The following is a 14,388-nucleotide window of genomic DNA, read 5'->3' on the forward strand; positions in this document are numbered from 1 at the left end:
TTCCAAAAACACAACTGAGTACATACACAGAGAGGCCTATAGGCAAATTAAAGGCGAAAACATATTTGCCGCCTCGTTTGTAGTAAACTGAGAAATTAGTTAGAGAGGAGATAAGCGTTTCAGCAAATGTACGCAATTTCGAGTAAAAGAGGTGCACCTCATTGCCGTAATCGCAGCAGGTTCTGAAGCAAGCAAAGTAAAGTGTAACCATATGCTGAAAGGTAACATGAGCGCAGCGTAAAGTTGCAGCGGAGGCAAGTGGGCACGGTGGCAAGGTGGCAAATTACAGGAAGCAAGAAATTCAATTTGCCAAAGACACAAGTGACAACAGTTGTTCAAACTTTTGTAACGCTTCACAAAGTCAGCAGTTCACAGTGACAGCACTTTGCGCCGCAACACGCCCCTGCTTGGCTCTGTCTCCGCACATACACACTGAAACGCCTATCAATTTTCCAGCAGCGCAGCAGAACAACTTTTATACTTTTGCTGCACTCTGAACTTTTGCTGCGAATATGCTGCAACCCAAAAACACCAAAGGAAAGAAGAAAAAAACACTGCAAAACAAATTGAAGGATTCATGCAGGGCGGCAGATGCAAATGCTCGCACGGAACTGGGTCGGCTGCAGCTTGTTGCATGGAAATGACGGTAGGCCACAAAGTATTCTAACAAATGGCTTAGTTTAGCTGTAAAGTTTGCGAAGAGCAGTAAAATTGTCTTGTTTGAACACACACTATCCTTGTTCCCCGAGACAATACAAGGCAGGTCTGCAGCTTCTCGAGCTGGCAGTTAACCACGAAAGTTGCCTGAATATATATGTGCGTCGAGTATCTTGCTGACTGCCTCGTTTAAGCAACAGTAAATTTTCGCAAAATTAATGCCGTTATAACATGCAAAGCCGTGAGAGTATTTTCCAAAGCGAACATCTATGCTTGCATGTGAAGAGAGAAACCGTTTGGAATGCTGTAGCTCGCACTCACTCCGGCCTAATTGCGCATATGTACTCATATAACGGTTGTTACGGTTTTAATTTGAGAAATACATTCGGAAGTTTGACATTGCCGACCAAGGGTCGACCACTATTAATACCCACGACCCAGTGACGAGTGCATTCAGCCCCACAGCCGATGCGGCAGCGGCAGGCGGTGAAACAATTTGGGAAAAATCTAAAGAACGCCAGGAATGCGTTGCCCACACACTTCTTGTTGACGTTTTGTTTCTCAATATTCACATGCCTACATATTTCCAGTTCCATTTTCACTGACGACAAGCTATTTTTGGCTGTTTGCGTATGTACACAAGCATTTTATGTGTTATGTGCTCTGGGGACATGTTTGAGAAATATTTGTGATGAATTTTTATTTTCAAATTTTCCGTCCCCTGACAAGACGCTTCCTTCAACTGTGCATGAAATTGCGGTAACAACAAAAATTCGCTTCTATTGATGTGGTTTCATTGCAAGGAATTGCATTATGATAATGGGCTGCCCTTTGATGTTGTCGCACGAACGGGGGACCAAAACGGAACGTAATAAAATGGAAACAAAATATCAAATGGCAAATCTGAATTCTAATGTTTGGTACAATAAACATAAAAGCGTACGAATCGCATTATCTTTTGGACAAATCACGGAGAATGACAAATTCCACATTGCTATTGTTGTTGTTGTGGTTGTGTTCTTTTCCCGAGCCGCCCGCTGCTGAGATTTGCATAGCTCTGATTTTTAGGCCGTTTATCGCAAGACACGCACAAGTGTCCACAAAAGCCGTCGAATTGCAAAGCAACGCACAAAAGAGACGGGGAAAATCTTAAATACACAAATAAAAAGAAGAAGGAAATAAATAAAAATAAATTTTAAGCAAATTCGCGCATATTGTGGGGCAGCTTTAAGCAGTTGAATTTCGCTTTCACTTGGTTTTATTTGAGTTTTTCGAGATAAATTTGAAAAAATATTGAAAATTTTTTCAGCATTTTTTTGGAAAATTTTTCATATGTATGGAGCTTAGTGGTGAAGCTGTTATTAGCATGCGAAAAATAAAGCATTTATTTGTTGAGAATATTGCTAGGAGTAGACCTACATCGGCTGGTGGAATTTGGTTGTAGTTAATTAATTCGTTAAGTAAAGTGTTGGATTTGAGGACCTAAACTTACTTGAGCTCGAAATATACTCAAAATTCTTACTGATCTCATATGCTCTGAATACTCCAGAATTATTTTCAACCACAGTAAACCATCTCTAGTTTCAAAGTACTAAATAAATAAAGCCTTATCTATCTAAGCCTTACTTATTTCCAAAGCGTTACTTAACAGATTTCACAACTTTAGGTGTTCTTTTAATAAAGTGTAAGCACTGAAGCCTTAAGATGAAGTTCGCCAAATCCGCTGCTTTTACAATATTAAGTCCAGTAAATAGAAATTCATTATTATGCCCATAGATGGCCTTAGTAATCAGTTATGTACTGATGATACTATCGTGTTGCATAAGTATCATTGGGTTACGCAATATGACTTTAGAAAAATTAGATTTTGTACTAAAAAAACTTTCAGACGGTTTTGTGATTGCTTGACTCAATATTATTTCAACACACCTCACAGATGAACACCATCAAAGAAAATATTAGCAGTGTTTTTCAGTTTTACTGCGTTAAGGCTAAAAGGCGAACCAAGCGACTGAAAGTGTGAATAGTGCTTAGAGCCCTGTTATAGGACGAGTAAATCATGTTCCAGCAATTTTGAAAGATGTACCACGCTCTGGAAGACTACTGTCCAAAGCATCGGTAAAATAATGGAAATTGTCGAGACCGACCGTTACAAAAAAATCGATATATGGGTATCACACGAGTTGACGCAAAAACACGCACGGATCGAGCTTTCATTTGGGCATCAATATTGTATTGTAATAAAATCGATCAATTCTTGAGCGGTTAGTCACATGAAAAGTGAGTAACCTATGACAACATCAAACGATAATCGTCGTGGTCAAATCGCGGTGAGCCAGCGAAAACGGTGACCAAGCCAGAGTTGACTGTTAGCAAGTGTTTCCTGAGTGTTTGGTGGCATTGGCAGCAATCATCTATTATGAGCTGTTCCCCTACGACCAATTTCATAATTTTGATCTGAACCGTCAAAAATTGTACCGTCTGTGGTAAACAATTGCCCAAAAGTGGTCAGCTTTGGTGAACAACTTAGGAATTGTGCTTCATCAGGACAACGCCAGACCACACACATCGATAGTGACTCGCGAAAACCTCCGTGATCTTGGTTTGAGCTATATATGGCGAACGATTTTGCTGGTGAGAAATTCGTCACCAGAAAAGCATACGAAAATCTGCTCTCGCAGGTTTTTGCTAATAGGGACGAAGGTTTCTTTGAAACGTGTGGCGTTATGAAATAACCTTCAAAATTCCAATTATCAAGTATAGCAGTGTACATTTCATCTAAATCGCATAACAATTATTTTTCATAATTCTATGCTAAATTAAACCTTCAGTTTATTGAAAAATAATAGACTTATTTAAACTAGACTTTATATATTGAAAATAGCAAGCACTGTCCAAAGTCTTTCAACTCACAGTTACAAATATCCCCACATAAGATTTTTCTTTTAATGAGAAAGTGAATGAAATCACTCGCTTCCTAGGAGTACATCTTTGCAAAAAACATTTAGCAAAAGCTTATTCACTTGTGATTTTATTTCAGAAATAATTTTGGCTAAAATGTTCATCATATAAAATGCCGAGGGCACCAACGGCAAGAACTTTATGATGCGAAAACCAAGATAGTTTAGTAAAAGGGAAATAAATTAACTAAAATGCCGTGAAGAGCTTATCGAAGTTACGACAAAGGTTTTAGTATCATCAAGTGGTATGGAAATATGAAAAAAGTAAAATCTAAAAATATTGATCATTGTAAGGTGGCCAATAAACTGTATATGTACAAAGGTGGCATATTCAATTGCAAATAAAGGGCCACCTTATTCAGAACTTCAGAAACATGCTGAAAAACTTCACTTTGTTAAAAAAAAATCTGCTCTCATATTGAAAATATATTTGCGAACTTATTTTGCTCCAAAAAGAATATCAGTGCATTTAAATATACCTGCTGCGTATTCAGTAGTAATATCTGATAATGTGGGGGGAAGCAGAGGAAGAGGAAGACCTCCACACCGTCGGAACCAGGAGATCTCGACCAGCTTGAGATCTCCAATTGACGCCAAACAGTGAAAAGAAAGAACGACAGGCGCGCTGTTGTTAACTCGGCTAAAACCGCATAAGTGGTGTCTACGCCAGTCAAGCAGAAGAAGAATATTTTTGAAAAAGTAATTTAATCTTTAATCAATTTACATATAAACTCTAATTTCTGCAATATCTATATATATAATAAAATATCTTCAAATAAATAATGTATATATTCATGTGCTCTATGCGGCCCGGAGAGCGCTTCCCCATTTCTTAGTTAAATTTCATATTTTATTGCAATATTAAAAGTTGTGTACTTCGAAAATCTAATAAGAAAGCAGAGACGATTAGGATTAATGAGACATTGCATGTATATACAAGAGCTCATTACTGCTCAAGACTGCCAGCGTTGTAAAATTTTTATTTTAAACTATGTATACTATTCACAGATGCATTCTAAACCCAAATTCGAACGGGTATCAATCGTGTATTTTATAAACTTTATAAACTGCCAGCTTTGGAAGTAAGCAGTGAGCACATATTGCACTTTGCCGAAAGCTGATATAAAAATGTTGAAGACACACACACATACACACACACACATGCACACTTGTTGTTCAGCTACGTGGAACAGATTTCAAATATTTTATAGTTATAATATCTTCTATAAAATATCCCGATTTTTTACTTTACAACTTTGCTTCAACTTTTTCGGGTAGCATGTCTTCTTTGGCGCAAGTGTGCGGTCTAACCAAAAATGAAATCAAAACTTTGCTTGAACTTCACACGCACACACGTGCGGACACATGTTAACCGCTGCAAATGCTCGGTATGGCTGCGACGGCGGGGCAGCAGATCGCACCAAAGTGGATAACGACTGGCGATGGGATAACTTTCGCTTGACGCTTCGGCGTTGCGCATTTATTGACAGGGTTATCACTCTCTTGCTGTTGTAGTTTTCTTTATGTGTATATATGTATGTATTTATATGCTTCGACAACAATTACTTCTCTTATACACAAAAAGATTGCTAGCTAAGCGCAGTGTATTTGAAAACTCAGAACTATTTCCATGGGGTTAGAAAGATATTTCGCTTTTGTATGTATGGAAGTGTTTGTATAAGTTCATATGTGGACTTGTAAATAACTGTAAAACACTAACCACCCACACATGTCTTGAGTTTGGGCAACTTTTTGTGCCCTTCGCCATTAGATAGCGAACACGAGCTGCTTCACGAGTTGCCTCAAATATCCTTGAAATGTCAAATATCGCCGGACAGCTACCGACATGTACACACACACGTCCGGACCTTTCTTCCCCACGCATCATCAGCGTTCACCAGCTTCGTCGGGCAACCACGGTGCCGTGGCAACCCAAGCGTGCCGACTTGGCGGTCAGTGGACAGAATATCACTGCGCTCCACTCCCTTAATTCGACGTTTTTATTTCCTCATATCAGCAGATAAGCTACCAAGGATTGTCAGTCAGCTTGACTGCTATTCCCTTTTCTACACTTTTTTCTAAAGATACGCCCGCAGCAAGAACTGCATGCGCAGTTAGTTACAACAATTTTCAGAAATCAATTTTGGTTTTTGTATTTGTATTTATCGCTTGTTATTCTGCTAATTTATGTAGCATTTGAGTTCGTTCTAAAAAGACCTTTTGATTAATGGAAAAAGTGTGCATCTTAAATTGTCTGATTTCTAAGTGAGATTTACCTTTATAAACTTATTCAAACCTTGACAAAAATACGAAAAGACTTTTTCGAGTACCCAATATATCAAACGTCCATCCAAAGTTTCCTTAGAACGATTTGTACTCTAGACAAAAATATATTTTCGAAAGAATCGAAAACGAAAACTTCATTGCTTCGACAAAAGTGTCTCCAACTCAAAACAATTACTGAAGTGCTCTAACTAGCGCTGACTCTCTTAGTCTCTTTAGCATTTCCTCTGCTTATCTACAAACAATGGTTTCACGTTACATATCCGTTAGGGTCAATATTTGTGCACTCCCATATTCCTGAACGGCTGGCAGTAGAATTTTTAAATTTTCAACAGCTTGTTTGCTCTTCATTTTCCATTATTTGCTTTTCATTCTTCTTCGTTTACACTTCACATTGCGAGGGGCTATTTGGGAATTTTTAATTTCCCTTCTCAATGTTTATTGCTTATTGATTGGTTTACGTTTGTTATCTCAAATGAGTAGGGTGTCATTCCTTTGTAATTTTTTTTTTTGGTTTGCTCTTTGAAGAGCTCGTAATTAATTCTGAAGAGCGTAAGCAATTTGAGGAATTCTTTAGTGAACAAAAGAAATAAATAAAACAAATGAGATTCGAGGTTATTTCCTCACGAACTAAAATTACCCAGTTTTGGGCAAAAACATAACAAACAACCAGTTTTAGTATCAATTCGGATAGGAGTCATACGTAGAAGTTCACGCAAGTGAGGAAAGTTCTCTGATCGCCATTCACTTGGGAGTGACCAGAAACGATTATTTTACATATGGTTCAAGCAGCTCACGACTTCCGGACCTAGACCACGTACCCTCTGGATAATCAAAAAACATTTCAAGACGCACTAAAGTGAAAGAGTTAGGCGAAACATCCTATCCTCAGAATTGGCCGCTGAGTTTGGGACCCGCCCCGTAAAAAATGGCACCCCAATGAAAAAATTTCCAACAGCCTAGGATGATAGTCCCGCCTTTTGATGACGACTATGGCAAACAAAAACTCTATAAGTCACAAATTATTCCCGTTCTGCCATATGGTCCATTGGACATTGGCTAGTCGCATTTGTAGTCGATGGACCGGCTACGCTGGCTAGGTCATGTCGTCCAAATGGATGAAGATGCTCCACCTCTGAAACCGCGTAAGCCGTTTCTACGCAAGTCAAGAAGAAGAAGTATCAATTATACCTTAAAACCTGGCGCTAATCCACACATTATATTCACAAATTATAAAATATTTCATATGTATATCGTCACTCAATTATGCCCTCTTTGCCTCTGTACTCACCTGGTCAACATGTTCGCCCGATTCACCGCCACTTCGGCTTCAACACGAAAGCGATCCTGCGCGTAACGATCGACCACGCCTTCGCCTAAATTTAACGACGTACCCGCCTCACAATTGGCACCGAGCAAATGTTGTGTTTCAACGATTTGCAAGAACTTCGTTACGACGTCACGACCGCGCATCAGATTTCGACGATTATTACGCGATATCTCGTCCCAATCGTAAATCTCATCTTCGTTTGCCGCATCTACCACACCGGCCAAGAACCGATTCGTTTCATCGTCTTCACCGTTATCCGTTTCGTTACCGTCCTCTTCACTACCATTTACATCCGCACTCACATCACCCGTATTACTCACTGGAAAACCGTGCGCATTACGATTATCCATATGGCCGTCGTCCATTGTTATGTCGTCAGCATTTTCTAGCACAACATTTTCGAAATTAATCTCTTCGATCTCGAAAGACTGCTGTCGGTCCAAGCCAACACCACCGACACTCGTGCTCGCTAACTGATTGGGCTCTTGCGAAAAGTTACTGTTTAACCAGATGACATCTCGGTCCTCCGCTCCACTTTTAATGGGCTCCAGAGTGCTCAAAGTTGCATTGTCTTCGTCAGCAAATGGTGCCGTCTCGTTGCTGGCCTCAGCGCTTTCGAACTGCGACACCTCAATTGCGTCATGCACCTCATGCGAATAAACGAGGTCTTTAGGTTTCGAATCAGCTATCTTCGTATTAACAGAGTCATGCTCATTTAAACTGCCTCTCCATGACGCTCCACCGCCAGCATCATGCCACGCGCTTCGCTCGTTTGTGGAAATTTCATTTTGGTGCGCCACAGACTGAGTCTGATTTTTCCACTTCCTTATGGTTGCGAGTTTCGGTTGCACAAAATCCTTTGTTGCGATTGTCGGCAGCAACGTTAGTTTTGTTGGTGTTATAGTTTTCTGTACGAGTTGCAATTTCGTTGTTGCCTTTTTTGGCTCCATAGGAGCGCTTGTGATGGTCTTAACAATAGCACCGTCGTTGAGCATTTTGGTGACGAGTTCATTTGCTCCACCACTCAAAAGTGTAGGTGATGTTGCAGCCTGCTCAGTGAGCTCAGCACTCTCCGCGGCTCTTGTGGTTACATAGCTTGAGGTTGTCGTCATGTATTCGTCGTTTTGGTAGACATCCTCCATGGAATTGACGGATATATCTAATTCGTCTGCTAATTGCAAAACCTCATTCAATGCGCCGTCACTGTCGCTGCTGCCATCCATGTCGGATGGCAATATGTTATCGCTAGCGTCTTCACTTCCATCGATGCTGGCCATGTCTTCGGCATTGCTTTCATCACTAGCGTCCTCATTACCAGCCGTGCCGTTATCGCTATCCGCGTCTTGTTCATCACTGCGGCTGTTCAAATCTCTGACTCCGTCCGCATCTTCATCATCGGTGGCAGTTTCATCTACGCTGCTGTTAATAGCGTCACTGTCGGCATTGTCCTCCACACTGTCATCATCCTGCATGTCTGTGTCGTCCGCAGCACTATCTTGACCACTTAGTAGCTCCACATCCATTGGCCTACCCTGCAGCTGTTCGGCGGTCATGAGGCTGCGATGATGGCTCTTCGATGTCTTCACACCGAGACCTTTGTCGGCGCTGTTGCGTATGCTCTCCATTATCTTCTTCATATGCAGTTTGCGTATGCGATGTGTCACTGGCGCCTCCGTGGTGGCGAGCCCACCAGGACCAGCATCTGGCGTGTCGGTGGTTTTCGCAGCTTGGTGGGAATAATCCAGCGATATGTGTGAGTTTTCAGTGTGTTTTCGTTTAATAGCTGAATTCAGTGCCGCGGTGGCAATTGAATGTGACCGCCTTTCTGGCATTGCATGTGTGGCAGATTGCGCTCGCTGCGCCGGGTTAATTTCCGCCGAGCTTATCAAAGAGCCATTCGCATCCGAGTTTCGCCAATAATCACTGCCGAATAAATGTCCATTGCCCGTTTGTATGCTACTGTCCGCATCGATGCTCCAAAGTCCACCCAACCGACTTTGCTTTTCGCTGAGTTGTTGAGCTGTTATCCTGCTCTGACGCACAGTTAGGTTATACGCAATGCTTTCTGCAGCACCGGACATCAACTCATTATCGTAGTCGCTGGCTATAATGTCACTGCTTGCTGCATCCGCGGCGTTTTGTGACGTATTTGCGGTGATACTCCTTCCGCCCGCACCTTGTGGTCGGATGTTAACGGCTGCTTTGGCATTATCGTTTCCTGCTGGCGTGTTTTGTGGTCGCATGGCCCAAAGGAGATGATCCTTCTCGTTGGAGTGTCGCACCTTGGAGCGTCCGTGGCGGATGTTATATAGGTCAGTGTGCTCGGAGTTCACTTCCGCCTCGGCGGACTGCAGCACTGCGGGGGACGCGGCAACACCAGCATCCGCATGCAAATTGAAGTCAGAGCATGTTTGCAACAACAACATCAGCAATACCAACGGCCGCTGGTAAGCTGTGCGAGTCCACATCGTTTTGCTGATTGCTATTTGGAATGTATCCACTAATTATTTAATGTTACAGCTTGTAGATTCTATTTGTGCGTTTGTGAGGGGGAATCTCAATTGTTGGAAGCGCGAGGTTTCAGACGCTTCACTCGCTTGTAGTCTGCTTCAAGGTGCTGCTACTTACAACATTAGCTGTCTCTACTTTGTTGCTTCTCTGCTTCTCTGCTCCTCTGGCTTTCTGCTTTGACTTAGGTACCTCAGTCGGATTTGTGGTTGGCTTTACTTAAGCTATTTCCACTATCTCTTCCGCTCGCGTTTAATGCGGACTTTCTTCTTTAATACTTTTAATGGCGCACTTAATTGGTGCAATAACAAATCCAATGAGTGCTTAATTGCTCTTGTCGCGGTCTCATCTGCTGCTGGCGTCATCATTTCGCGAGCGCGGCAGAAGCGGCATCATCGTTGCCTGATGTGTTGACACTATGTGGTCAGGGTTCATGGTTGCCTCGTTCATGGCACATCAATTGCGTAAATTAAATTCTGGATAAACGGCTATTAAACGCCAATCGTTTGCCAGCAGCCGAGCAATCGCGTTAGGGAGAGGAGAATTGGCGAAAAGCGTGGTGGCAATATAGGCCGGAAGTCAGTTACGGATCTGCAAAATAAAATGAAATTGTTGTAGTTTAAAGTATAAAATATCTGAAATGACGCTTTATATAAAATTAAATGGTCAAACTTATTTCGCACGAAATTAAATACACTTTATTGATAATTACACCGTAAAACATCGGTTGAGCTTTACAAACTTAAATGACTTTTATTGCTGATAATTACTCAGCGTGAAGTCGAATCGGGTTTCAGCTTCGCTGAAAGTAATACCAAACAGCTCAATCCATTCGATATTTTGATTTTAAATCGAGCATTTTTTGGACCGTTATTAAGGCAATGAATTAATATAATATTATTTATTCGACATTCAGGATATTTAATGATTTTTTTATGAAAATTTTTACAAAATTTTAAAAATGTTATCAAAATTATAACAGTCGAATAATTTAAGCTGTTGCATTACTGCAACTACATTATGAAAATCGAACTTCGTTCACGAACCTGCCAGGTTATTTCTTATTAAAGTTCATTCATAATTTTTAGTGTTAACATTTCGCATATGATATATTCTGCTTTCGGGTTTGTTCATACTTAGAAGACATTATTATTTTAGAAAGTTTATATAAGCGTGCGTTCAACTGTTACAACTTCCGGGGGAATCTCTTAAATTATGTTCGGTATATATTTAAAAAGGTATCTCCAAATTTATCACATGATAAGTTTAAAATTTGTAAAGCTTAGACCAATCTTGATACCAGATTGAATACCAACACCTAGTGAAGCAGTAGTAGTCATCCTTCAGGATGGCAGCGCTTGTCGTAAATTTCTACAGACTCTGTGGTTTCTCAAACTACAACTTTTAAAGTGTTCCCTCTTTATTTAGTGCAAGTGCAGAAAACATTGCTTCACCAATTTTCCAGGAGTTCTCTGCCATCAGACTGTGAGTGACAGTGAGCATTCCAACAATATTTTTATAGTAAATAGAATATTGCTAGTAAGAATTTAAAATTTTAAGAATAAGATGCTGCTGACTAGACCGTAATATATGTATTATATACTATACTTGGCATTACAAATTTCGGTCACATTTCCGAATTGCAGCTGAACACCACTCTTGGTAATCTCGCCTCATATCTCATTAGCTTTCAATGGCTTTGTGTACTGACATCCAGTAGAAGTTAAGCCACTTGGTTCTGTAAAATGAAGTAGTAATCGTTTGCTGTTCGGCTAGCCATGTAACGGACTCCACACAACAATAATAAACATTCCTTCGTGCAATTTATACATCTTACGTTGAATTTTCAAATAAATTTCTGTCATTAGTACAGATTAAAAGTTAGGAGGCTTATTATTCTGCTTCAGATTACTAAAACAAGATCTCATATATATTCCTGACCTGAATATTTCGGTTAATTTTAGTATGTCCTATGGAGTTATAACTCCCCAGAAAAAAATTACATAAATTCTGAATACTTCTTATGTGTTGAATAAAGGCTTCTTACTTTTTATAAATTGTTTTATATGTTCCAACTTTAAATGTTGATAAAGAAAGAACCTTACAAAAGACTTAAATATTTAGTGAAGAACAGGGACTCAGTGATGAGACAATAGCAACAAACGTTACTTATTTGATTAAAAACCCAACTTAAATCATAAGTCAATTTATTCGGTTAAACCAAAATACTCAGTCTGCTAAATTATAAAATAAAGCACAAGCGAAAGGGTTCAAAACTGGCTAACTTTTCTTCTATTGTCCCTTGAAGTGGATAACACGCCTTTCCGTCACACATATCAAGGCACAAGACAAATCACTGCGGTCTCGCTGCTTTATTTGAATAAGCTTCGCAACAGCCGCTGAGTCGAAATAATATTTCTCAATTACAATTACGCAACTCATAAAATGCCGACACACTTGAGATTCGGTTAATCCGAAATGCGGCAGAGTTGTTTATTTGTTCAAGCGGCACAATTAAGGCGCCATAAAGCAAAGTAGGCATTCACTAAATGCTGGAGAATGCAACACACAAGCAGTCACGTGTGTGTGTGCGCGCATGAGCGCGTGTATGTTCAGCGCTCGTTTCCGAAAAGTTTGAAAACAACGACGTGGATTCCTATAGAAATGGCAAACAACAACAAATACAACAAACAAGCAAGGAACAGCGAGAAAAGTTACGCGCGAAACACACAAGAGCAGGCGCACGCTTAAGCACTTATGAGCGTTTTCGGTTCCTTGGGTATTTATGAATACTTATGAGTGTAGGCAGCCCCAACGCCTGTACAAGCACAAACATGCCCGTATCGAGTGCATACAAGGGGCTTTAATATGCTAAGATGTGTGGTAAAGCGGAAATTTTTAATTGCTGCTTAAAGGCAATGGGCAAGAAAAGTGCGCACGCTCCGCTGCTGAAGAAAAGCACGACGTGTATGACGCGGGCAAAGTGACTGGCAAAGTGGCAGGCATCCTTCTATATGTAAGCCAAAGTAGGCTTAATACAACAATCGCTAAGTGTGTGAGGGAGGAAGTATGGGCGTGCGAATGAGGGCGCGTAAGTAAAGTTTAGGGGGCGTGCGACTTCAATGTCAGCGCAGTCACGGCAGTTGCTGCAAGCGGCGCTCCAACATTAACTTTCACACTTCGGGACTCTAACAAAAGCGAACATGCACTGTTTGTTCAGCTGCGTAATTACCAAACGGTATGTGGTGCTGGCACACAGATGTGCGCACTTATATGAGAATATGCAAGCGATTTGATCGCCTGGTTGTCACCTTCTGTTCACGGATCTTATGCAAACTGATGTCAACACAAACACGGAGGGGTGATCATTTGCGGGTAATATTCACTTTCGGCGCAGCGTCAGCTTTCACGCTCAACCAAAGCCGTGCAAGGCCTTTGAAATCCGCATAATAACGCATGTTAGAGTGCTAAGACATATTGGCGCTAGTCCAAACAGTCAGCAGCGTGCCTTGGTTTCTTGATTTAGCGCAGCTGCAGGTTTGTTGCATTGGCCCAGGACACCATGTGGCATGTTGCGCTGCTTTTCCCCCGTGTGAAAGTTCGTGGAGACGGCGCATGCATTATTTGATAGCACGGCATCTGCCACTGATGCCTGTGTTGCCGCAATAATTACACTCACATCAATTCACGCCATGTCAGGCTGTTGCTGTCGTATCGCCATTCCCATTAACATAAATTTGACAAACCGCCTCGTTTGCAGCGCAGTCCAAACTGTCTGCGTGCTAAGCGAAGTTGCAATAAAGAGAGAAAGGGTGAAAGGAGGAGGAATGGCATCGCAGCAATATTAATTTGCATAGAAGCAGATCTGGTGTGCTTAGCGATGAAAGCGAGATGTAAGTGTGAAATTAGACGGGCGCCCCATAGTGGCCCAACATGACGGTGATAAGTGACCGTTGTATGGAGATATAAGGCGTTATTAATAACAAGTTGCAATTCTCTTCTTAATATGTCTTTAAAATATATGTATGTCCACAAAAGTAGCGCATCGCGATTTGATTGATAAATCCGATTTTGGATCTGAAGCGGAAATACATATATAGAAATTGTGGTTGATAGTGTATTACGACATTGTACAAAACATTTTTCTATAAACAAGTGCACAGTTCGAGAATAGGACTCACACCATTTATATACTTTATGCCAGCATGATTTGGTGCAAATCATTGATCGTTTATACCAAAGCCTTTATATCGATATTATAGCATTCAGTAAACCGAGTGATTAACTTTTTTAATTTAACATACATACTAATGTGACACCAAAAATCAGTTAGAAATCTTAGTCGAGTATCTGAAGTTCAGCAGGTCCCAAAATAAGCCCATCTTTACCTGCTCAATACATACTCTTTCATTTAAACCAGGTGATCAAAATTGAAACGGACTGCTATAATAATGATATATATTCGTCACATATATAATGACGTCTTCAAAGATATGTGTGGTCAAGGGTTGGCCTGATGGAAGACGAAACCCTTTCTGTTGATCAGTTCTGGCCATAGTGGATGATTCCTTTCCAATCTTACCAAATACTCAGTATAACCTTTCGAGGCGTCAATCCTCCATTTGTTGAGCTTCACCATGATTGTACCAT

The 14,388-nt window shown here is 40.8% G+C and overlaps 1 protein-coding gene across 1 annotated transcript in view; it reads right to left on the reverse strand.

Annotated features, from left to right (window-relative positions):
• LOC105230709 (uncharacterized) overlaps positions 1–14,388 on the reverse strand; it is a 147,383-nt gene that overhangs the window by 72,747 nt on the left and 60,248 nt on the right. The window contains exon 2 of the mRNA XM_049451604.1: positions 7,192–10,329. Coding sequence (XP_049307561.1) covers positions 7,192–9,698 — 2,507 coding nt within the window. The 5' untranslated portion in view covers positions 9,699–10,329. The remainder of the gene's footprint in view (positions 1–7,191; positions 10,330–14,388) is intronic.

Source organism: Bactrocera dorsalis, chromosome 3, assembly GCF_023373825.1.
Source record: "Bactrocera dorsalis isolate Fly_Bdor chromosome 3, ASM2337382v1, whole genome shotgun sequence".
NCBI classification, from domain to species: domain Eukaryota; kingdom Metazoa; phylum Arthropoda; class Insecta; order Diptera; family Tephritidae; genus Bactrocera; species Bactrocera dorsalis.